At 41.9% G+C, this 26,519-nt stretch overlaps 2 protein-coding genes across 2 annotated transcripts in view; one reads left to right on the top strand and one right to left on the bottom strand.

Moving 5' to 3' along the window:
* ASTN2 (astrotactin 2) overlaps positions 1–26,519 on the bottom strand; it is an 895,904-nt gene that overhangs the window by 312,032 nt on the left and 557,353 nt on the right. The window lies entirely within an intron of this gene.
* Positions 2,060–4,027, top strand: TRIM32 (tripartite motif containing 32). The gene has a single exon (XM_006890706.1). It carries the CDS (start codon positions 2,060–2,062, stop codon positions 4,025–4,027), a length of 1,968 nt encoding a protein of 655 aa, XP_006890768.1.

The following is a 26,519-nucleotide window of genomic DNA, read 5'->3' as shown; positions in this document are numbered from 1 at the left end:
GGCTGTGTTCTCTGTTCTCTTAACACATTGTGCTTCCTGCTCTTTCCCGTGCTTCCCAACCTCTGTAGGTCTTGTGTCTGCCTGGAGTTCTCTTTCTCCCATCTCCATGTAATCTATGTATCCTTCTAGGCTCATTTCAAATGCTATAACCTCTCTGAAAGTTATATCTCCTTTTAAATTATAATGAACCACCCTCAATCTTCATCAAAATTACTTTATACTATTTCATTTATGATATTTGTTCCTTGATTATTACTTAGATACACATCTTGTCTTTTATACTAAAATTTGAGCATCTGAAAGTCAGAATCTGTATCATGAAAACCTAAGTATGCAGTAGACTTGGATGCATAGATAGATAGGAGAATAGATGAATGACAAACATATTTTCTTCTCTGTTATGTCTTTTCTTTGGATACTTCCCAGGGTCCCAAAGATAGCAAGATAAACTTAGAACTCCATGCACTTAACTTGTGCAGTTTTATTTGCCTAAAACACATTTATTACGACTTCTGGGACATCTTCACCCGTTCCTTTAGGAACAATCATTTATTCTATCCAGTGTCTTTCTTCTGTTAATACTTGTTCCTTTTACTGTAGGTGAGTTTTCTTTGTTTTTCTCCTAATAAAGATTATAATCTTTTACAAAATTTAAAAAGTAATGACTAACACATTAGTGTACTGCTTGCCAGTCCTGTGCTAGGAATGCCATATTAGTCATGTTATTTAGTGTATTTTTTTGCAGATAATGCATGTTATATATATATATTTTTAAATCCCTTAAACTTCTCATTTATTAGTTACCATAGTGTTTGTGTATTTTAAGAGTATGGTATATGTGAAAATATGATAATCCATACATAAACTACATACAGTGTTGTTGCTGAGTACTGTAGAGTTGGAACTGACTCATAGCCGACCCTCCAGCGGGTTTTCAGAGGCAGTTAATCACATAGGAGAAGATTGTCCATCCTTCCCCTGCAGAGCAACTGGTGGCCTCTAATTGTGTGCTTTTGGGATTGCATCTCAGCTTCTTGCCAGCAGGCCACCAGAGCTCCCTCACATACAGTAGCAATTATTATTATTTCTTTTCACATATGGACAATGGGGAAACAGATTTGGCATTTTTAGGTTACTTCCCAAAGGTCATGAAACTTAAGAAAGTGGGTTTCTGAAGGCTGAAGCCAGAACTATAGTCCGTATAACATGTTGGGATACTCACCAAAAAGTCTATGGTTCAAATCCACCAGTTGTTCCACTGAGAACGAGGGCCACTCTCCTCCAATAAAGATTTCTTTACATCCTGGGATACCCAGTGAGTGGAAAGTTGCCTAGAATCAGGCTCAGGTCAGTGCCTTGTCTGCTTTGTTTCCCTCTTTTACTGTCACCTAACACATAGTCTTAGGTGCTGTCAAGTCAGATTGGATGAGTGACCTCATGTGACAGAGTAGAACTCCCCAGCAGGGTCATCTTGGCAGAAGCAGATTGCCAGGTCTTTGTCCCATGGAACCACTGAGTAGGTTTGAATCACTTAACCTTTGGTTATCAATCTAGTGCTTTACCCATATTATTACCAGAGTTTCTTTTATACACAGTAAACCCCATTACTTTTAATGAGATTGTGACTCTTAGTGACCCTCTATCAGATTTCCGAGGTTTAAATTTTGATGGGAAGTAATCTGCCCATTTTTCTCCCATGAAGCAGCTGGTCAATTCAAACTGCTTTTCTTACAACTAGCAATCTGATAATTTGTACTACTGATCTACTCTACCAGAGCTTCTTTGAACACATAGGAAGATACAATAAATACCTATTTTAAAACAGAATGATTAAATGAGTGATTGTAGCCATTCTGTAAATATTTTTTGAGTGAATTAATGTATATATTGTTAGGTGCCATTGAGTTGACTGTGATTCCATGTGACTCTGAATTAATTTATTAATTTAATAATGGCTTCTCTTTTTTCTTTGTCAGGAATTGACTCCGTGGGGCATGAATACAGGTGATAAACTATTTAGTTGCTGGCTGTGTTAGCTGGATCCTTTGAAGGAAGAATCATGGCTGCTGCCGCAGCAGCTTCTCACCTGAACCTGGATGCCCTTCGGGAAGTGCTGGAATGCCCTATCTGCATGGAGTCCTTCACAGAGGAGCAGCTTCGACCCAAACTTCTGCACTGCGGCCATACCATCTGCAGACAGTGCCTAGAGAAGCTGCTGGCCAGCAGCATCAATGGTGTCCGCTGTCCGTTTTGCAGCAAGATCACCCGTATAACCAGCCTGTCTCAGTTGACAGACAACCTGACTGTACTGAAGATCATTGACACGGCCGGGCTCAGTGAGGCTGTGGGGCTGCTCATGTGCCGGTCCTGCGGGCGAAGGCTGCCGCGGCAGTTCTGCCAGACCTGTAGTGTGGTGTTATGTGAGCCTTGCCGGGAGGCTGACCACCAGCCTCCTGGCCACTGCACACTCCCTGTGAAAGAGGCAGCTGAGGAGCGGCGGCGAGACTTTGGAGAGAAATTGGCCCGTCTGCGAGAGCTTATGGGTGAGCTGCAGCGACGGAAGGTCGCCTTGGAAGGAGTGTCCAAGGACCTTCAGGCAAGGTATAAAGCCGTCCTCCAGGAATACGGGCATGAGGAGCGCAGAGTCCAAGAGGAGCTGGCTCGTTCTCGCAAGTTTTTCACTGGCTCTCTGGCTGAGGTTGAGAAATCCAATAGTCAAGTGGTAGAGGAACAGAGTTACCTGCTCAACATTGCGGAAGTGCAGGCTGTATCTCGCTGCGACTACTTTCTGGCCAAGATTAAGCAGGCTGATGTAGCACTACTGGAGGAAACAGCTGACGAGGAGGAGCCGGAGCTCACTGCCAACCTACCCCGGGAGCTCACCCTGCAGGATGTTGAGCTCCTTAAGGTAGGCCATGTTGGCCCACTTCAAATTGGGCAAGCTGTGAAGAAGCCCCGGACAGTCAACATGGAAGATTCCTGGGCCATGGAGGAGGCGGCAGCCTCTGCTGCCTCCACCTCTGTTACGTTTAGAGAGATGGACTTGAGCCCTGAGGAAATGGTTGCCAGTCCGAAGTCCTCACCCGCTAAGCAAAGGGGTCCTGAGACTGCTGCTAATATTCAACAGTGTCTCTTTCTAAAGAAGATGGGGGCTAAGGGCAGCACTCCAGGCATGTTCAACCTTCCAGTCAGTCTCTGTGTGACCAGTCAAGGAGAAGTGCTGGTTGCTGACCGAGGTAACTACCGTATACAGGTGTTTACTCGCAAGGGCTTCCTGAAGGAGATCCGCCGCAGCCCCAGTGGCATTGATAGCTTTGTGCTGAGCTTCCTTGGGGCTGATTTGCCCAATCTCACTCCTCTCTCAGTGGCCATGAACTGCCATGGACTGATTGGTGTGACCGACAGCTATGACAATTCCCTCAAGGTGTACACCTTGGATGGCCACTGCGTGGCCTGTCACCGGAGCCAGCTGAGCAAACCCTGGGGCATTACAGCCCTGCCTTCAGGCCAGTTTGTGGTAACTGATGTGGAAGGTGGAAAGCTCTGGTGTTTCACTGTGGACCGAGGCGCAGGGGTGGTCAAATACAGCTGCCTCTGCAGTGCTGTGCGGCCCAAGTTTGTCACGTGCGATGCAGAGGGCACTGTCTACTTCACCCAGGGGTTGGGTCTCAACCTCGAGAACCGGCAGAATGAGCACCACCTGGAGGGTGGTTTTTCCATTGGTTCGGTGGGCCCGGATGGGCAGCTGGGTCGACAGATTAGCCACTTCTTCTCAGAGAATGAGGATTTCCGCTGTATTGCTGGCATGTGTGTGGATGCCCGTGGTGATCTCATTGTGGCTGATAGTAGTCGCAAGGAAATCCTTCACTTCCCTAAGGGTGGAGGCTATAGCGTCCTTATTCGAGAAGGGCTCACCTGCCCAGTGGGCATTGCTCTCACTCCTAAGGGGCAGTTGCTAGTTTTGGACTGTTGGGATCATTGCATCAAAATCTATACTTACCACCTGAGGAGATACTCCACCCCTTAGGAGAGAAATAGCCATTTTGTCTTCTCTGATAACTTCCCTTCCCTTGTCCTTGGTTATTGGTGGTATTGTAGAGTAGATTCAGCTGTGTCCTGGTTCCAACTGGCTAGCCCTAGAATTTTAGAAGCTCTGTCTTTAAGTGGGTTTTTTTTTAACATATTATTCTCCCCTTAAATTTAGAGCTGTAACAGATGTATTTCCCTAGTAGAACACCTAATGAGGTTAGCTGAAATTTAATTAGACGTTAGCATCTTCAAGACTTTAGTAGAGAGAACCACTTTAGCCTTTTGTAAATAGAAATTTTCCCCTGTATTGAATCCTTGTTGGTTTTTCTCTTTTAGCTTGGCTGTTTCTGGCCCGTTTTATTCCTATTATAATGCTTCACTTTTGACACTTTGTCTTTAATTCTGGCTGCATTCAGTATGCATGCTTTAGTGGGGTTCACTCCACCTTTGACATTTCAGACATCTTTCCCCTATGACATGGTCTGCTCTCTTTAATCAGTATGAGAGCACATTCATTTAGTACCACCACGGGAGATGATATAGTTAGTCCTTTTGGGAAGTAATGCTTCTCGGATGGGAGATTAGTGCCATCTTGGATTCACCTCTAATTGTAAATGTGAAAGAGAGTGGATTGGTCCTAGTTGGTTGGTTTTGAAGACTGTCCTAGAAATAAGTTGGCTTTCAGCAAAGCATTTGGATTAGTATTACACCAGAGCATGGATGGAAATATGCAAACATGAAGGCTGATACAGTCAGTAAACACTCTTGGACAATCTCCAGGGCTCATCATTTTTCATACCACTCTTCTCCACTAGTGTGTTAAAGAGTTGTCTGAGAAGCTGTATCACGTAGATCAGGGCCTACAAAGTGGAGAGGTGGACACCCCTCGTTTTTAATACTGAAACATCATAAAACTGTTGGGTCTTTACTCTGTATTTTCTCCAAGTACATAATAATGGTTTTCAGATTTACTTCCATTTACTCTTGATGAATTAAAGAATTGATAACTGTTTCTTCTCAACTGGTCTTCATGCTTTTTTAAATGAAATCATGAGATTTAAAGGGTGAGGAGGAAGGTGATTTGTACCATGCTGCTTTGCTTCTGTATCTCAGCCCCTCATTCTCTTAAGAGAATCTGTCCCCGTCAGAAACCAGACAAAAGCACCAATATGTAACGGTAATCCAGACCTCACTTCCACGTTCATGTATTCAGAATCCGTATCCAAGGTAGAGAGTCACCAACACCTTGTCTTACATTGAATCTTAGTTTTTCCTTAGACTTAGAGCTTTCAAAAGGAAGTGTGCCTCTGCTTTTTAAGACCAGCTTGTGGGCATGATCTTATTTCACAGGATTTAGTGCTAAAGATGCAGCATACTTTGATTTTTAGACCTAGGGGTTATGGTTATACAAAAAAACTTTCAGTGAAGTACAATTTGCTAGACTGATTGAAAAGTAATTTTTCCCCCTCTTATGTTGTGATAGCTGTCTGCAGATAGAAAAGGAGGGGATACTGAACTAGTGTGTTGTTTTTACTTTTCACCTGGAGAAAATCCCATGCTCTGATTATGAAATCGCATCTAATTTTCAAAGATTGTATAATTAAGAGGAAATTGATCCAATTAAAAGAGCATCACACATGTCTGCACTAGTTATTAAAGCCACTTTATCTGTGGTGTTCACAGCATAGGAGATCTGTCTTTGCTGACAGTGGGAGAGCTGTGGAGGCACTCAGTGGCCAAGACCGTAAGCCAACGGTTTGCAGCTGAGGAATGGATACAGTGCTGTGGACTGTGGACTGGCGTGAGGTAAAGAAGACCAGATGCCTCTGACTGCTGTTGCAATGCTTTGTGATTGTGCATTTCTGTGTGTGTCCATGGCTAAACCACACTCACGCCGTGGTCCTCAAGTACAGCAGGTATCTGCTGGCTCAGAATGAAAGCAAGTTTGGACAGAATGATTTTGGTTTCGTTTTTCTCTTTGATAGGAGTATTTTGGGCTGTATTTAGCACCATTCTCACTTAATCTGCCATGCTCACTGAAATGTAGAAAATGGCCCCTAGAAACTAGTTTGCTCCATTACCACCGTTTTCGCGTTAAAGCAGCAGGGAACTTACTCAGATAAAATCTTACATACAACTTTATCATGTAAAATAGATTAAAGAATAGCTGCACTGGCTGATTTGAGTTTGTATGCTTTGTCTCCTTGCTTCCTAACCTTCTGCTAACACTACTGCAAGACTTAATCTGTACAGCATTGACTACAAGTTTGCTAATAACTCTTCATTTTAAAAGCACTGTGGCCTTGTTCAAGTCATGTAACCCTTCTGAGCCTTTATTTCTCCATCTGGAAAATGAGAACCATGACTCGTGTCTCAAGAAGCACGTAAGAAGGAAGATGAAAATAACTGAGTTCCTAGAATCCAGTGGTTCTCAGTAACTATAGTTACCTTTCTCAATTAATCATAAGTCTTGGTGATATCAGACAGTCCAGCTGTGCCAAATACAGTACTTCTTAGACATCTTACAACTCTCTTACCTGTCTTACAAATCCCTATTTGGCATTCAAAACTTTTGTTAAGTATTTCATGCTCCTGACCACAAGTGTCCAAATAAATTTGATGTAAATCTATTACTTTCTACTATCAATCCATTTCATGGTTGGTTTTTGGTGTTTGTATTTTTTTTTTATGATAGAAATCATTGTGTTGCACTCTGTCCATATGCCTGTGTTCCTACCACTCAAAGGACTAACTGATCTTTAGTACTGGTTCTAGATAGAGTATATGTCCTCAGTTATTTAGCTGACTGGATGGCAGTGTTTGGCCCTTCGGTAACTATTGGATCTTTATAACACAGCTTCCTTGTCTGGACAGAAAGGAATTCCTAGACAGGCCCTTTTGTGACTTACATGGAAGATTAAAGACAAACAGAAGTGACTGACAGGTTGGCTCCTCTCAGGATGAAGAGTGCTTGCTCTGTATAAAGCTCAAAGTGTTGAGTCATGTTATGTAACATTTATTGAGCACCTACTGTGGGCCAGGAACAATGATGGGTATTAAGAAAAATGATAATGTGCTTATTTTCTCATAAATTACCTGATGGTCTTTGCTGTGAAAAATGTAAGTTGACCCTTGAATAACTTGGGGTTTAGGGACACTGATTCCCACAGTCAAAAATTCATGAATACTTTGACTCCATTATTTAACTACTATTGGTTTGCTGTTGACTGGAAACCTTACCAGTAAAATAAACAGTGGATTAATACATTTCCTATGTTACATAGGAATTTCCTGTGTTACATACGAATAGTATTATATAAAGAACCCACATAAAGCTGCATTTTCCATATGAGATAAAGTGTTTTGCAAAAAGTGCAAAGTGTTCATGCCTGTTACAGTGGCAGGTTCACAAATTTCCTTTTTGTTTACATGGCCCTTACACTGGAATAATTTGTCTGAACTTTACTGGTAGACCTCAGTCTGCAAAATGGTGTATATCTAGAAATTCCTCTTTTTCTTGGAGTGTTCTAACTTTGCCAGCATCACTAGATGCTCTTCATATGGACTACTGATTCAATAAACATGGAAAATAACTCGAGAACTGTTCGAGATCACTTTTTACTGCAGTATTTACTTGGAAAAACAGACTCCTCTTGTGGAAATGATTAATCAGGTTTTTCTCCCCCCATATATGTATAAATTCTCATATAAATTGACCCACAATAGTTTAAACCTGTGATATTCAAAGGTCAATTGTATTGAAATCTAGTATCCTATTGCCCCAGACTTTCTCAAAAGCTGGGTATAGCCTTGTTTTGAATGTCTGTGACGGTTAGTCACATTGCAACATGGCAGTCTGACATGGCAAGTTGTTAGGTTATGTTCCAAGGAGTCAGAACCAACCTATAGCTGATCTTCCCGCAGGTTCTGAGAGGTAGTAAATTTCACAGAGGAGGAATGCCCACCTTTCGCCTGCAGAACAACTAGTGGATTCAAACCATGTAGCTTTTGTTAGCAGTGTAATCCCTTAGCACTAGACCACCCGATCTCCCTGAGATGGCTGGTAGCTCCGGTGAAACAGTAAGGAGCTGATCTGCCACCCTAAAGGCAGTGCAGTCTGTATCCACTAGCTGCTCTGTGGGAGAAAGATGGGCAGTCTCCTTTTGTGTGATGCCTCTGAAAACCTGCTGGAGGGTCAGCTGTGGGACAGAATATATTAAGAAGTCACCGGAGCTCCCTAAGGTGACCAGTAGAGGGATACTGTTCTAGTAGGTTGGATAAACTTGGCTTGAGTCTCACAGTGTTCTTGTGGGCAAGTAATGTCTTAAGTGCTTGTATATTTAATCTAGTACTAATTAACAGCCTCTTAAAAATGAAGTGTTACTCAGTGCTATCAGAAGGGAATAGAGGGCATAACCTAGTGTGAAATTCAGCGCTCTACCTCGCTTTTGACTAGAATGCTGATTTGCACTCAAGACGTGCAGCCCCTCAAGAGAATTTCAACAAACTGCAGATAAGAAAGAGCAGGTGCCTGATGAATTTTACAAACTAAGCAGTTATTAGGAGGGTGGTTAGCAAAATACGTACTTTCCATTTGTCAATAATGATATTATGGGACCCTGGAGTTAGTGAGTCATTGGAGGGACTAACTGTGCATTCTGAGGGAAGTCACTGGGCTTGCAGTCGGACATGGGTCTGAATCATTTCTCTCCCCTATGGAACATGGGATAGGTGATTAGCAGCCCAGTGCATCAGTTTTCAGAGGCAGTTTATCACACAGGAGGACACTGCCCATCTCTGGAGCAGCTGCCTGCTTCCAGGTGGGCAGTGCATCTCCTTACCACTAAGCCAGCAGAACTCCATATATATAAGAAAAGGTAAGGCTCATCAGGAAGATCCTTTCTGACATTAATTTGTCAACAAACTAGAACTGTAGTTGAGTTTCTTGTAATCTTTGATGTTACTGTGATTGCATTAGTGTAATCTGAAAAATCTGCCTGCCCCTCAGAATCAATGGCCCTTTTGTCCATTTGCTTATTCTGCCTCCAGTATTGTGACCTTGGGAACTTACTAGCCATTGTCACCCTGTTTAGCTACAGTTATCTTTTGTAATAAAACAGTAAACTTTTGTGGGAATTCCCACTAATTATGATAGATCGGGAACTGACTCATAGTTCCACTGGATATCCAAGGCTGTCACTAGGAGAAGACTGCCCATCTGCAGAAGAACCACTCTTGGGTTCGAACTGCTAGAGAGGCCTGTGGCCTTTGGTTAGTAGCACAGCTCCCTATAGACTAGGCTATCAGAACTTGGTGCTCTGAAAATTAGGGGAGACTAAATGTGCTGCTGTTGCTGTATCATTGAATCGAGGACAGCTCAGTGACCCTGTGAACCACAGTCCTAACCCTTGGTCTATCCTGTGTCATCTTCATCATCTCTCATACACTTGAGCCATTGCTGCAGTTAACTGTGGAAGCCCATCTCATTGGGGTCGTCTTTTGCTTACCCTACACCTTCCCAAGAATGATAATCCCTTTCCGAGGAATAGCCTATCAACAACATGGCCAAAGAAAGAGAGATGCACCTTTGCCATTCTTGCCTCTGGTTATACTTTTTCCAAAACTCATTGTTTTTGCAATTCATGGGGCGTTCAGTACAATTCTCCAACACAACTCAAAGGTATCAATTATTCTGTCATCCTCAGTCACAGTCTTGGCTCTCACATGCATATCAAGTGACTGAAAAGATTATGGCCTGAATCAGGTGCGTGGTGGTGGTGGCATGTGCCATCTAGTCACCTGCAATTCATAGTGACCCTATGTACAACAGCTCTGAACCCCGCCCTCTCCTCAGCCAGGCTTTGATACACCTACCCCCATTACCCCAGTTATTGTGTCAGTCCATCTCCTACAATATCTTCCTTTACTGCACTGCCCCTCCACCCTTGCATATATGATGACCTTCTCTAAGGACTGGTCCCTCCTGGCCATATGACTAAAGTATGTGAGATGGAACTTCAAAGTCATTGCCTCCAAGGAGAAGTTTGGTTTCATCCTCTTCAGGACAGACCTGTTTGTTCTTTTGGCAGCCCAGGGTATGTTCAGTACTCTTCTCCAGCACTACAACTCAAAGACACTGATTCTTCTAGAATCCTTAGTCATTGTCCAGCTCTCTGAAAGGCTGATTATTTAAGTATTATGATGGCATCTTGATTCATTTTAAGAGATGAAATGGAGTCAAGGGGAGAAAGATAGATACCAGAACCAAACTCTTTCTGAGGCTATAAATCTTTATAGGAGAAGAATGTCCTTCTTTCTCCAGTGGAGCAGCTGGTGGATTCAAACTGCTGACCTTCCAGTTAGCAACCTGATATGTTAGCACTATGTCAACAAGACTTGCTGTCTATTTAAATATGTTCGTTACTGCTGTTTACCATAGAGTAGGAACCAACCCATAGCTGACCCTCCAGTGGGTTTTCAGAGGCAGTTAATCACATGGGAGGAGACTGTCCATCCTCCTAGAGAAAAGCTGATGGATTCAAACTGTGTGCTTTCGAAGTTGTGGTGCAGCCGCTAGGTCACCAGTGGCAACACAGAAACATATTTAGCTGTTCTTGTAGATGGGAAACTTAAAAGAAATATCACCGTCAGCATGTATTACATAAAATAATTACAATAGTGAAAATAAGCAACACATCTTGATTTTGGGTGGAAATAATAAATTAACCTAGTGCTTAAAGTCTGAACTTTGTAAGTGGGGAAGCCCAAGTTCTGCCCTCATTCTCCCTTTGTTAGCTCTGTGACCATTAAGTTATTTAACCCGTCTGAGCATCAGTTTCTCACTAGTAATATAAAAGTCCTCTGTTCCTTTTTAGTACATTATTGTAGAGAGATGATAGATGTAAAATACTTAACAGACTATCAGATATTTCATAAACCCTCAGAAGTGGTAAGTATTTTGAAATTACAGTAAATTGAATGCATTTGATAGTTACCCTTATATTTTTTAGACAGGACAGAGTTTTTCCATCTGTTGACATTTTTGTTGCTGTGTGACTCTATGAACAATAGCTCTGAACGTTGTTCTATCCTGAGCCAATCTCACCATCTCTGAGACACTTGTCCGCATTACCCCGTCACTGCTGTCTTTAGGTACCAGCAAACCAATTCCAACTCATAGTAACTCTATATGTACAAAATAAAAGCAACAGTGGTCTGCCCTGTTCTCACAACTGATGCTGTACTTGAGTTCAATTTTGTGGTCTCGGTGCCAATCCATCTTATTGAGGGTCTTCCTTTTTAGTAACTCACTAGCATCTTGATTGGAAAGATGAAAAGGTGGTTTGACTATGTAGGTAAATTAAAACGCATGCCAAATCATATAAGATCAGAAGTGCCCAAGGATAAAGTTCAGAAGGCAGGAAGGGGTAGGAAAGAAAGATTGATAAAAAGGAGAATCAAAGAAGAACTACGAAGTAGTGTTTATGTTGTGAGTGTTAATGTTACAAAATGTATGGATGAATGGTGGAATGGAAAAGTAATTTGCTTTGTAAATGTACATTCAAATCAGTTTTAAAATATAAAGGAAAAAAGTTTCTCCTCCATATATAGATACAACCAGCATTTTGTCTTGGTAATTTACCCAGTTTACAGGTTATAACTCAAAGATAATATGTTTTCACCCAATATTAAGATGGGAAGCTTCACATGTTCATCCAATAACTAATTAAACCTGTAAAAGACATCTACAGTTTAGTATTGACAATATGTCTTATTATTGACACAGGAAGAGTGGTTCAAAGTGCTTTCTACTAATTGAAAACTTGACACTTTGAAAACTCTATCTGGTGGCCTAGGGGAAGATGTTTTGCAGCAATCCCAAAGGCATGTGGCTTGAATCCACCAGCTGCTCCAAGGGAGGATGGTCAATCTCCTCCCATTGTGATTTACAGCCTCTGAAAACCCACTGCAGGGTCTGCTATGAGTCAGTTCTGATTCAACAGCATACACCACCACCACCCACTCTGGGGGTAAAAATGATATGATAGTCCGTTTCCATGAAGTTTTCAACCTTGGCAATCTGCAGAGCTGTTCTCCTTTGTCCTGTAAGCTCACTATGTGACTGAATTGACTAGACGACTTATTTTTTTAATGTGGATAATGAATGGAAATATGAATCATGAACCCAGCAATGAGATAGCTATGGAAATAAGATTATATACTCAACTGACACAATTAAGTATAAGATAAGTATATGATTCAAATGAGAAAAAAATGCAGATGCTCTTGAACAACACAAATTGAGAGAACCTACCTATATATTATGTTTTCTGTTGTTTCACCTGTTGTGACTAAGGTGGACTGGTGAATTGGAGTTGCTCTGCCAATTCAAATCAGGTGGTTTGAATCCACCTACAGCTTTGAGGGAGAAATATAGACAATCTCCAGTGTAATTTATAGCTTCTGACAACCTACTGGAGAGTCATCTTAGTTCCAACTCTACTGCAATGAGCTGAGCTGCCTTGAGGAAGGTGGGCAAAAATGTTACAAGTTAAGCCCTGTGATGCTAATCATGTCATTTTCCAGTGGTTCCATTTCCAGTACAGTTGGTTCTTGAAAAACCTGGGGATTAGGGAACAAGATCTCCAACACAGTTGAAAATCTACATACCATTTACTGGTGCACTGTTCAGATGCACTGTTCACCAGAGGTGGTTAGGATGACAGTGTTTTAAGTGGATATTTGAAACACATGTGCTTACAATAGCAACAGAAAGATAAATCCAAATGTAAGTAGACTCATAGTTCAAACCCCTACTGTTCAAGGGTCAACTGTACATTACACATGAATATTTTACTTGTTGGAGCTCCATTTCTTTCCCCCACCCTTGAAAGTTTGTTTTAATTGTCCCATTGACAAAGTGCTTGCCAAAACCAGTTCTGATTAATCTCCTTTGTCAATGTGTCCTTTGTCATTCTCTATCACTCCTCCCTGAGAGAGAGTTTATCTGATTCATAAGGAAAAGGGGACGCCGTATTCTCTTTAATTCTTTCAGTCAGGGTTCATCAGTATTCCTGACTGAGAGGACCTCATGGTGCACTGGGTAAAACACTGGAGTTTTCACATTGGAAGTTCCAAATCCTCAAGCAGTTCAAGAAAGAAAAATTTGACAGTCAAACTTCAGTAAAGAGGTCATTTCCCTTCATTGACACTGAGTTGGAACCAACCCATGGGTGACCTCCATTGGCATTGCAAGGCTGTAAAGCCCAGGAGGAGATTGTCCATCTTACTTCGTGGGAGCACTGGTGGATCCTGACAGACAGAGGAACGGCCTTTGGGCCAACAGTACAACTCCGCATAGACTAGACTACCCTCTGCACAGGGAAGTTCTGCACTCGAGGGTTGCAGTGAGTGGAAATCAGTTTCATAGTAGAGCTGTGGGACTTTGGGGTTTTTCTGGCTTGGATGTCAGAGGGCCTTGGAAGTAGAGAAAACAGCCTGAATAAAGGTACAACCTTAAGATTACGAGTAAAATGTTTATCTTACTTGAGACTCATTAGAGGAACTGAAAAGATCTAAAGTAACTTATTTTTCTATGACTTTTCCTCTGACTAATAATACTCATTCTTTCCTGCCTTAAACCACATCACTCATTCTCGTCAGTACCTATGGCTCAATAAGGCCATCATTCTTTTGTAGGTAGTAGAGTTCAACATTCCCTTGACACTTGTAGGTGATGTACAATGTGGTATAATTTGAAAATGTCCCTCTATGTTCTGATATAACTATATTGAGAATCACTGATTAACACTATCTTATAAGCAAACTTTCTACCTTTTAAAAATCCTGAAATAATGCAAAGTTGCTCCCTCCATATAGGCTGAGCCAATGAGTGATACAGCTTTGTAATAGAGAATAACATTGCTTTTTTTACTAGACAGCTATCAAGTCCTACCATTTTTCATCCTTGACTGCCACACATTGGGCAAGTTGAAAAGAGTCCGTGCACTTTGGATGTTGGGAAGAATTTCAAAAGACACAAGCTCCAACCTGCAAATAGACTCTTGCAGAATGCCTCTCCTGCCTCCCAGTCACCATAAAAGTCAAGCCAGTCTTATGTCATTTAAACCTGATTAGGGGCTCCCTCAGCTCTCCTAGAAAGCTTCATTATGTGATTTATACATTTTTTTACAGCCTCTGGGTGTTGTTAGGTGCTGTCAAATTGACTACCATTCACAGTGAACCACGAACAAGAGACCAGAGCCTTGCCCTATTCTGAGCCATCAGTGGTGAGGCACATTCAGTCTTAACATCAAACCAAATTTTAGTGGTGTGTGGAGGTGGGGATGGCGGGGGAGAGACTGTCAAACTCCTAAAGGACCACAGCAAGGTTTTAGAGTCAAACACTGAAAAGGACCTTATAACATAAATGCAAATTTTATAGGTTTAATTTCTTAGCATCTGCATGAATATTTGAAATGACAATATTTAACCATCCAAGTCACGGTGAATCTAAATCTCTCAATTCTCAAGGATCTGAAATTTGTTTGGCAAATTTAATGATTCTATGAAAGTGAAATAAAGTTAAATTAAAAATCACACATGTTTCAAAGAGTTGCTGGTGGATCTAAGATTTAAGACCTGGATCTAAGAAAATAAAATATACACAAATTGGTGCATTGGAATAACTGTCGTATATAACTGGACACTTATACCTTGATCCTTTAATTCTTTGTCAGCTAAATGGGTAAGTCCAGAGTATCTGTTATTCCCTTCTGCTCTGGTGACTATAGCCACATAGGACTTTCCCCCTCTTCAATGAAATGGGACTGTTAACTCCAGCCTACTTCATGTATATTAGGATGATTAATATGAGTAAAAACTAAACTGGGTACAAATGAGCGGCAAAGAGAGTGGCTGAATACAATAAAGGATAGTGTCTACAGACTGGGAAAAAGTATTTGGTAATAACATGTCAGATAAGGAACTTATATCTAGAATTTATAAAATACTTGAGCACCACAACAAGATAAAGGTAAATAATCCAATTGAAAGATGGGCACAGGATATGAACAGACACTTCACCAAAGAAGACTTTCAGATGGCCAACAAGCACATGAAGAAATTCAAAATCCCTAGCCTAAGAGAGATGCAAATCAAAACAACTATGAGATATCATCTAACCCCAGTCAGAACTGCAAAATTTAACAGAACAGCAAGAAACAAATGCTGGTGAGGTCGTGGAGAAACTGGAACACTTATTCACTGTTGGTGGAAGTGTAAAATGGTGCAACCACTGTGGAAGGCAGTGTCATGCTTTTTCAAGAAGTTTCAAATAGAGATACTATTTGACCCAGCAATTCCACTACTGGGAATATACCCCAAATAGACCATAACTGCCACCCAAGCATATATATATGCACACTCATGTTTATCACGGCTTTGTTCACAATAGCAAGGAATTGGAAACAACCTAAGTGCCCATCAACAAACAAATGGATAGAGAAGCTGTGGTGTATTCACACAATGGAATACTATGTTGCATTGAAAAACAAGGAACTCATGCTGTATTATTAAAAATGGGTGACCCTGGAGGACATTATGCTGAGTGAAGTATCTCAGTCACAAAAGGACAAATATTGCATGGTGCCACTGTTGTAAAACAGCACTGACATCGGGGCTGGGGGGAGACAGACTGACCGGATAAATAATGTATACCGCATTGAAACAGATGAGGGAGAAAACTGTTTAAAAGGGATATGTGATTAGGTATTTTTGTCATGACAGAAGTCCAGAATGAAGGCTGCATAGTGGAGTGGACCTGGGGGAGGGATTGTGAAGAATTTTTCTTTTACTTTTCAAAGAGAAGCATGTACTGGGGGGAGGGGTGGGCAGGGAGAAAAGTGCAACAATGAATAAATGGAAAGCTAAAGTCTGTAAATTTTCATTGAAATTAATTAAAAACATTATAAAAAGGATAGTGTCTAAATGGAACCTCAGAAATAGCACTGAATGTGGAAAAGAGAAATTAACTCCCTAAGGAAACAAGTTGAAAAAAAAAAATAAGAGTTTGTTTATTCTGGAAGATCTTCTTTGTCTCCAATTGACTCATTCATTCTCTTTGTTCCCTAATCTGCATACTTGCTTCCTGTTGGTCACCAGAACAGTATACATACACTTTCCCCACTCTATATTGCTATTTGTTTATCCCTTACAAGCCTCAGAGTCCTCATATTTAAAACTGAACTCAGCTCTGCCATACCTGCCCCTCTTCTTTTATCCCACCAAATGAACAGGAGGCATTCCTTGGCAAAAGACATCATGCTTTAAAAAAAATAGAAAGAGACAGGAAGACCCTCGATGGATTCCCACTGTGACTGCAACAACAGGCTTGAGCATAGCAGAGCTTGTGAGGATGGCACAGGGAGGGCAAGGTCTCAACCTGTTGTTCACTGAGGTTGCTCATAGTCAACATCCAGGAATCTAACAACAGCAATAAAGGGAACACCAGCATCGATCTTGGGACTTAGGCCAGAAATCTTAAAGGTATCTCTCATCTTCTCTCTCATGCCTCACCATTCATTCATGAAGTTCTAGTCATTCTAAAAACTTAAGTAGTTTTCATTTCCTTTTACTCGTTCTCACGGCCATCAGATTTTAAGCTGTTACTGTTTTTCTCCTGAAACATTCTTAAGTGATCTATTATACTCTAATCCAGCATCCCTATCCCAATTTAAGCCCTATCCCCTACCAGCTAGAGTAAAATTGTAAAATGAAAACAATACTATAAAAGTCCTTTTTAAAAAGTCCTTATCACCTTCATGTGGTCTCCAATTATTCTTCGTAAAGGTACAAAATCTTTAGCGTGGTCAACAAGTCTCAGTGAGCTTTGGTTTCTGCTTATCTCTGGGGTTTTCTCACTGCATCTCATGTTAGCAATCATTTGTTCTACCTACATTTTCTCCCTCGTCTCAGTGCCTTTTTTTGTACCTACTTTTGTGAGTTCTGGTGGTTGAGTGGTAAGGAGATGTGCTACCAACCCAAGGCAAACAGTTCAAAATTACCAGCAGCTCCATGGAAGAAAGATGAGCAGTTTCCTCCCTTGTGACTTACAGCCTTTGAAAACCCACCTTAGGGTCAGCTGTGAGTCACTTCTGACTCAGCAATAAGTTTGAGGTTTTTGAGTTTGCTACCTGAAAGATTTCCCCTCTATCCACCTTTGTCAGGCTAAATCTTAACCTCTTTCAGATCTCTAGTAATGCCTTTCCTGATCCACCACATATTTTGAGTCCAAAGCACACACAAGGCTTTGTGCTTACTTTTCTAGCATTTATACGTTACACTGTCATTTCCTGGTGATGAAACTCTCCCATACGAGGCAGAGCTCTGTGAAGTCAGGGCAATGTCTCATTTACTGCTACAGCCACAGCATCTAGCAAAATGCCCAAAGTGTAGAAGGCACTAAAACTGTAGCTAAATAAAAACCAGGGTGAAGGAGCATCTTAGCTTATATGTTGAGGTATATGAACACCTTGGGTCACATTCAGTACCAGATGGTTACTGTACTTCCTGCCTCCCCACCCCCGATACCTGCCTGAATCACGAATTCTAGCTGCACTGGAAAATGAAGTAGAGTTGAGAGGTGGCTGTGCTCTTCCTTAGAGAATCATTTCAATTATAAAATAGTTAAAAGTTGAGTTCTCTTTTGTGCTTAATGCAAACTTTCACACCTGGGGAAGAAGGCTGAAAATGATGCCTTCCATTGTATCTTATATGAATTACATATCAAGGAAGCTGCTACCAAAGGAGAAGTATTTGGACACATGATCTCATGAAATGTCTCCCAGCACACCTCGTGAGTGGTGGGAGAGGAAGGGAAGGGAGCTAGATGAAAGCCTAATCATATCACAAATTTACACATCAAAATTGATTCAATGGAAATGAGTTTTGGCTTTGTTACTGCTTTGGTTTTGAGCAAGTGTTTCTTCTCCTCGAGCTCTAATTTCCCATCTATAATAATATGTGTATTAAGCTAAGAATCACTCTAATTATAAAGTTCAGTGATTCTGGTGTCTTGACTTTGGGACTTCTTAGGCTAAGATCTCTAAAAGGAGACTGCCATCCTGCTGGGCACTTGAGGAATGGGAGTAAGCTGAAGGGAAACAAGCCCTGGAACTCAAGGGAAAACCCCCCAGGGACTAAGCAGGGATGCCTGATAAACACAACCAAGGCCAGCAGATCAATGGTCAAATCAATATAAAAAATCTGGTTCAAAGCTGTGATGTTGCTTGGAAACAAGAGTCTAAAACCAGCTGGCCTGCATCAAACAGGCTTGAATCATACTGGGCTTTTCCTCTTCAAGAGCTCTGATGGCAGAGCTCAACTGACAGCCAAAAGATTGGTGATTCAACCACCAGGGGTTCTAGAACAGACCTGGCTATCTGCATCCATGAAGTTTACAGTCTAGAAGAGTCTATGGGCAGTTGTCATCTTCACTACTGAGTTGGAATTGACATGGACACAAGCAGGATCTTCCTCTTTTTCTAATTTTACCTGATTCAAAACTTCTGAGGCAGAAATGTCTCTTGCAAAGAATGCCTTTTTGGGGGGTGTGCACTGTGGTTAAGTAATATGTAGTAAAAGGACAGAAAAGATGGAGAAAAAGAGAGAGAATACCACTTATCAGGTGTGTACCTTTGGATTCTATACCCACTTCTCACTAACGCAGTTATACTATAAAGACAAGGCTGTTATGGGAAGCCAGAGTGGCATCACTTCCTAAACATGCCCTGGGAAACTCTATGAACTCTGATAAATGTCTACAGTTGTAGAGGGGTGTCAGGCCTTTTTGTTCATAGGGTCACTATGAGTCGTGATCGACTTGAAGGCAGTCAACAACAACATTATGGGAAAGTCATCATTAAGTGAACATGAAGGAGGACTACATCATAATGTAATGAACAAATAACACATTATGTAACTGCCAAACCAATGAAGACTATGGCACAGCCAAGATGACATATAATTACAACGATTATAACTACCATTACTCTAACTTCACACTTCAGTGTTGACTATTGCCAAACACAGCTCACTAATGTGGAATATAGCTGGATGGTCGATTTTTTAAAACTATTGCTATAAATGCAGAATGTCAGATAAAAGAGTAGACACACAGTTCAGCTTTTCTAAGGATCCATTTCCCTACCATTAAGCCATCAGAGCTCCCTCTCAGCACATCCTATGTCATTATAGGGAAAGAATAGGGTATGCTGACTTTGGAGGTCCATAGTCCTGGAATGGACTCCTGCCTCTGCTGCTTACAATTCATAATGTGACCTTGTGCAGATGAATTTCCTCGTTTAGGAGTTAGAGATAACAATCTGGACTTCTCAGGGTTGTTATGAAGGTGACTGGAGATCATGCAATTTATTAACCTTCAGGAGGAACTCAAAGTATATAGGTTATCGTCCTTCTCTTATATCATTGCCAACTCAAACATGACCACTATAAGCTTGGTATCCAGCTGTGCAAATATGCCTTAGCCATGATTTACTTCAGAAATTCAGGCAGGAAGATTGCTGTGTCCTAGATTGGAAAGAGTATTATGCTTTGTTTTGTAAAACATAATAATCTTCATTATCATTCACTTAATTCCATCTCATAATAATAGTAATAGGAAATCCTTATAATAGCCAGTGTTTCTTGAGAATTTATTATATGTCAGGTATATATAATAAAAGCACTTTATGCACATTGTTTCATTTAATTATCAAAAAAATTTCTATGAAGCAAGGAATTTTATACCCATTTTAGAAGTAAATTTAGGCTCAGGGAACAAAAAGATATTGCCCTAATTTATGGCTATTGGGAGACATAAGTTACATATTGTCTGTTATGTGTGTTGTTATTTGTTGAAAAATACCTTTGATGAGGAGAGGACCACAATGGGCAAATGAATCACATGACTTCATGTCATCTTCATAACAATGTTATGAGGTCCAAATATTTGTCCAAACAATATCCACATATTAAGCTGGCACTTATTTTCATGTGATGCGTTTGGAGATTCATGGTAGTTCAGGGGCCAAGGCAGTGGAAGTTTATCTAACACAATGAGACTAAAATGCAAAAGACAAGCAAAGACCTACCCAAAAAGCCAACATAATTTCTTAGGAGGACTGAACAGCTAAGTGGATCCAGGCACCACTGATTGCTTTTAACTCTTCCCAGAGGACTCAGCATTTCTCAAAGGTGCCAGACTTTGCAAATGGTCAATTTTGTATCCAATTTAACTTTGTTTGGCATCCCACTTCTTTCCACCTTTCCAGATGGCAAATTTCCACTTTCTTTCCAAGGCTCTGCCTGGACATTTCAACTTCCAGGGAATCATCCTAGCCTACCCTGAGCCAGTGCCACCCTCACCCCAAGCTGTACTAGGTGCGTTCTTGCCCCCACAAACATACTTGTCTGTTTCCCTCTGTTGCAGAACAGAAGATTGTAACTGCTCTAGTCACCTGATATCTTCCCCATTTGATGAGAACTGAGCCTGAGTCTGATTTCCTTGGCAAGCTTGTTGTTGATTGCCTTCAAGTCAAGCTTGACTCATAGTGACCCTATGAGCAAATGGCCTGACGCCCCTCTTCAACTATCAACATTTATCAAAGTTCATAGACTTTCTGGAGGCATGTTATTTAGGCAGTGGATGCCACTCCTGCTTCCAAACCTGTCATAGTATGTTATTGTTGTTATAAGTTGCCTGTGATGAGCAACTCTATGTACAGCAGCTCTGAAACTTTTCCTATCCTGACCCAGTCTCATTAACTCTGACACACCAACCCTCATCGCCCCAGTTACTATATCAATCCATCTCATCCGGGGTCACCCTCTCCAGCGCTGTCCAATCACCCTTCTGAGCATGATGTCCTTTTTCAAGGACCAATCTCTCCTTGCCACGTGCCCAAAGTAAGTGAGGAGAAGCTTCAAAATCCTAGCCTCCAAGGAGAAACTTGGTTTTACCATCTCCAAGACAGACCTATTTGTTTTCTTGGTAGTCCATGGTATGTTCAAGACTCTTCTCCAGCACCCCAACTCAAAGACATCAATTCTTCTTCTGTCATCCTTAGTCATTGTCCAAGTCTTTGAAACATAACAAGTAATTGAGAAAACTGTTGCCTGGATTAGGTGCACCTTTGTATCTAGACTGTCATCGTTGTTCTTCAGCACTCTGGAGAGGTTCATGACAGCAGATTTTCCCAATGCAATTTGTCTTTTGATTTCCTGACTGCTGGTGTAAAGAGTGTTGATTGTGGACCTAAGCAAGCTGTAATTTATATCAACCTTAATCTCTTCTCCATCTAATATGGTGCTGCCAATTAGCCCAGTGGTGAGAATCTTTGTCTTCTTGATGTTGAACTTCAATCCATATTCAAGACTATAGTCCTTGACCTTTTGCAGCAAGTGCTTCAGATCTTCTTTAGCACTTTGTATGGGAATTGGCGTATACTTAGGGCTTGGCATTATTGTGAGATGATGGAGCAGAGTGAAAAGAGGAAGGGAAGAAATGAGAGACAGAATAGGAAGGAGGATCCCTTGCCATGTGGCTTCTCCAAGAATTTACTGTGAGGCTGCCCTCAACTGGTTAGGTTAGAGTTGGGGGTGGGTTGGTGGGAGAAGGCCCCAGTCTGTGTATCTGTTTTCCATCCTGACCATTCAGTTCTCACAAAGTAGCTGGAGGCAGACAGAGAACAAAGGCCCCATATTCATCTCTAGGAAAATTCCACCTTTTTAGTGTGAGATGACTGAGAAGGATCCTGTCTAATGATCCCACCTCCTCAGCCCCTGCATCCCATTCCTGAGACCGTGACAGTGGGAAGTATCCAAGTTAGATAGTGTAAGTGTGACTGATTGACAGCAGTGTCAGTCCGTTATTGCTGCCTCTAGTAATGACACTGGAACTGTCTCTAGTGCTGCAGATAATAACATAGTGTACATGCGCACATAAGTGTTCCCTGAAGTAAGAACCTGGATAGTCTTCTAAACCAGCACTGCCATCTATGAGGATAAAGGGGGCACTGGCTATACAGAGTTTTAAAATTTGCTCTAAATATTTAGAACTAGAGAGATGGAAATAATAGAAAATGCTTCTACCAGCTTCCTACGGATCTCTTGGCCTTAGTGGTAAGGAATTGTGCTGCCAAGACAGAGGTAACACTGTTGGAATCCACCAGGTATTCAGTAGAAGAAAGATGCGCTATCTCCTCTTGTGAGATTTACTGGCTCTAAAAACCCTGGAGAGGCAGCAGTAGGTTGGTTCTGACTTGATAGTACACAATAACAACAATAACAGCCACCACCTCCTTCCTAAATGTCCCCCCTCCTTCTTAGCAGCAGATTCTGTTTCATTATAGATCCTTGCCTCAGTTTCCCCATCTGTGAAATGGAATAATTCTGTCCAGCCTAGAACTGGAATGGAAAATGTGTAGCATCGGAATCCCTGCCTTCTTATTGAATACTCATGACAGGTGTTGCTATGCAATCGTGACATTTTTTCTGACTGAGCCTACTCCTGACCCAGGATTGCTTTGAAAGCAGTATTCCAGGAAGCCCTGATACCACCTGGTCATAATCCAACAATGAAGCCTGGGCCCATGATTAATTACTAAGGAGATTTCTAAAGGGCTTTGGCTTTTTCAAGTTTGGCTTCATCTCACAAGGAGTGGGCAGCAAGTTGTGGAGGGAAGTGCTGGAAAGTGTAGAGAGTGTGTGCACCGAGTGGATCACCTAACTCTGAGCTTTAGCTTTCCTCGGTTCTTTTAACTACAGATGAGAGAAGCAGAACAGGAGAGCATATGGTTCCCTTGGGTTTGATGCCAACATCTAAAAGAGTTCTGAGGCTGCTGCAGTACAGTCGGACAGAGTACGGGCTTTGTGATGAAAGCAACCTGGGTTCAAATCCCCACTCAGCCGAGTTCCCTGGCGTGAACCCTGACAAAGTCACTCAGCTCTCTGAGCTTCAGTTTCATCGGGCATGAAAGACAGATAACAATGCCCACTTTCCAGGCTTGTTGTGACGACCCAATTGGATGAAACAATGCATACGGAAGTGCTTTGTGTGCTGCTCAGCGCCGAGCACATGCAAAGGATTATTATTCTTAGTGCACACCAGTAGGAAAAAGAGTAGGGTGTTCCGTTCCAGATGGACTCAATCTAAACGGGGGAACAAATGCTTTTTTTGGTAATTTCATCTGGTGGAAACGGCAGCCTTGTGGGCCTATTTGTGTTTAATGAACCACATCCTGTATCATCTTTCTTTGCAAAGTTCTGAGGAGGAATAAGCTGGTGTGATGCAGTCTAGACTGTCCAGCTCATATTTAACCTCCTCTGGTCTCCATTCTCTCTGTCAGAAAAACCAGCACCCACAGAGAACGTGTCCTACAAAGAGCTGCCCAGTGACCAAGGTGCAAAGAAAACGGAGAAGGATGTTTGTGAAGTCCCACCCCCGTGCGAGAAAGCACTAACTACCACAGGCCAACACCCTGCAGGGCCATGATTTTTAGCTTGTGTTATAGTCAAGGAGTGTGAGGCTCAGAGCTGATAGACTTGGGGTCACACAGCTAGTACATGGAGAAGCACCCCAGCTTTATTTGAACCCAAAGCCGGTGTTCTCAGATTCCCACTGAGCACTTCTTCCCATCAGTGGTCTTTAGCTCCTGTCAGAGAACCCTCTGGGAATGCAGGGAAGCTGTGGAATTTTTATTCCTAAATAAAATACAGATGAGACAAACTATGGTTTGCCTATAATACTACAGGGTTTGTAATCCTCCAACTATTTCAATTCCATAAAGACTTTTGAATGTTGTCTATATGCTAAGTGCTGAGTAAGCCTTATGCTTCATTGACGAGCCACGCAAACATGGTCCCTGCCATCCTGCAGCTGATTGTTTAAGGGAGAAAACAAAACAAAAATCCCCAAGCTCACTGCTGTTGAGTCGATCTGACACATATGAACCCTCAGCACAGAGTAGAACAGCCCCATAAAGTTTTGCAAGACTGTCAATTTTTACAGAAGCAGACGTCTATAAAGCAGACTTCTAAATCTTTATAGAAGCACCTATCTTTCTCCCAAGGAGTGGCTGGCAGGTTTGAACTCCCGATCTTTCAGTTAACAGCAAAATGCTGTAACCACTACATCACTTGTAAGGGAGAGAGAGATATAAATCAAGTAAACACTAATGTAATTGTGCATTCACAAATGGAGGTTGCTGTGTAGCAAAGAAATAGCGTTCTATGAGAGAGACTGTGAGGAAGGAGGGTCCTGACCTAGCCTGAGGCTTCCTGAAAGGTTTCCCAAGAAAATGACCTTTAAGCTGAGCGCTGATGTGACTTGGACAGCAAAAGAAAGAGAAGTTCTAGTAGCTGAACTACCACTTGTTCCAGCAGCTGAGAGAACGTCCGTATGGCTGAAAGGTAGTGTATGAGGAGAGACAGGACAGCAGGGGGTGAGTCTAAAATCAGAAGCACTTAGTTTGAATGTAAATAGGGCAATCTAAAAGCGGAACCTTAAATTCATTTTACAGTCTTGATATCTGTCCAGATTCCACAGAGATTTTTTAAAGCTATCTTTCCAAATAGCAGAACAGCACCACCTTACTTCGCAAGGGTGCTGATGCAGACGTCGGCCATATTCCCCAAGGACGATATCCCTTTTTTTCTGAGGTATGGATGTCTACTCTATTCCTAAAGGGTCTTTTGTGATTATAGAAAAATATACCCAAGATGAGTTTTGAGTCATATTTATAATAAACTCCTAGAAATAAACATGACTGAGGCAGAACAACTGATCCTGTCCCTAGTCCTGGACTACCCTGTAATAAACTTGAATGGCAAGTACCTTTGGCCAATCATGCAATCCCACTTACGTGTTTTGGATCTACTACTGTCAAATTTTCACATCTAGATATCCTACCTTTCACTTTCCTGATGACTTTTTTTCCAACCTGTTATAAAATCTGTGATCTTTAGTTCTTGATCCAACACTGTAAGATGCATGTTGGCTCTTGGTCCAGCAGAGGCAGCATTTTCCCCTCTAAGAAGCTTTCCCCAGACTGGACGGTCTCTGTCCCTCAGTACATTAACTTGGCTTTTATTAAAGCAGACTCTGTGATGTTGCTCTACGACATGAGGTTGACTGGGGACAAATCAAATCAGATACAGCCTTGAGGTGAAGGGTAAGTCTGGAGTCTTCAGGACAATGGCAACTAAGAAATGGAATGGTGGCATGTTCATTTCAGAAGCATCCCCAGAGTTGCATTAGAACTTAAATTCTAAATCACTTGGTTTCTGGAAGGCTGCAGGCAATCGCAGGAGCCCTAACTCCATTTTGAGTCTTGATATCAGTTCAGAGATACCATTTGAGCCCTTTGTGCTATTTCCCCAATGCTTGCTGACCATTACAGCCAGCAGTATGCTAAGCTTAGACAAGTCGCAGACAAGACCCAGGAGGTGCAATTTTCTCTCAGGCTTATACAAAGAGCTAAGGACATTTCCTGGGCATGTCCTTGGTGGTTTACCAGATATAGACTGTTGTTATGTAACAACAAGTGGAACCAACCCATAGCTGACTTTCCATTGTTTTTGTTGTTATGGTGGTGATTGTTGTTGTGGTGGTGGTGGTGGTGTGCTGTCAAGTCAGAACCAAACCATAGCTCACCCTCCAGTGGGTTTTCAGAGGTAATAAGTCACACTAGAGGAGACTATCCACCCTTCTCCTGTGGAGCAGCTGGTGGATTTGAACAATGTGTCTTAAATATAGCATAATGCTCTCTAAATCACGTTAAAAGTTGGAGTTCTAGTTCAAGGTCACATAATCATTTGTCATACTTAACCACAAGGCAGAAACCCCAGACGCCATCTGCAGCCTTTGTTTTAACCTGCAGTTATGTACCTACGTCTATCAGAGTCTTTCTGTGTAGTCTGCTGCCACCAATCATGATCTTGTAATGCTTTCCTTTGTTCCTTAGCATGTATTATGAAAACCACGGCTGCCGATCAGGGGAATCCATCTGCTTCTGTGCTGGGCTTCTGTGCTCGGCACACATGCCGATGATTCTCCTTAATTAAGATGACTGTCTTTGTTTGGTGTTTGTCCTAATTAAAATGCTTGGTCTGGGGTCCTTTTCCTTAACCCAGAGCTGCTTGCTATATGATGCAGATTAGAAAGTGATGGGAAGGGATGCAGGGAGACCAGGCAGGACCCCGATCTGGGAGCACAGGTACGTGGTGATGGTGGAGCAGTGACAGTAAGAAAGAAATGGCAAAATCAAGAGCTATTTTGGGAATCAAAGTGGATCGGACATGGGATGGTTTATCAAAATGGAGAGGTGTGCCTTTCTTGAGATCCAAGATGGCGGTGGAGGCAGAGACAGCATGGTGAGCTGCAGGAGCAGCGAACCACTTAAAGCAGGGCCATTATGGCCTTCCACAGACTT

The sequence above is a fragment of the Elephantulus edwardii genome, unplaced genomic scaffold, assembly GCF_000299155.1.
Source record: "Elephantulus edwardii isolate Elephantulus edwardi_28Jun2011 unplaced genomic scaffold, EleEdw1.0 scaffold00092, whole genome shotgun sequence".
Classification (NCBI taxonomy): domain Eukaryota; kingdom Metazoa; phylum Chordata; class Mammalia; order Macroscelidea; family Macroscelididae; genus Elephantulus; species Elephantulus edwardii.
The sequence above is the reverse complement of the archived record's forward strand: the minus strand, read 5'-3'. Positions and strand labels throughout refer to the sequence as shown.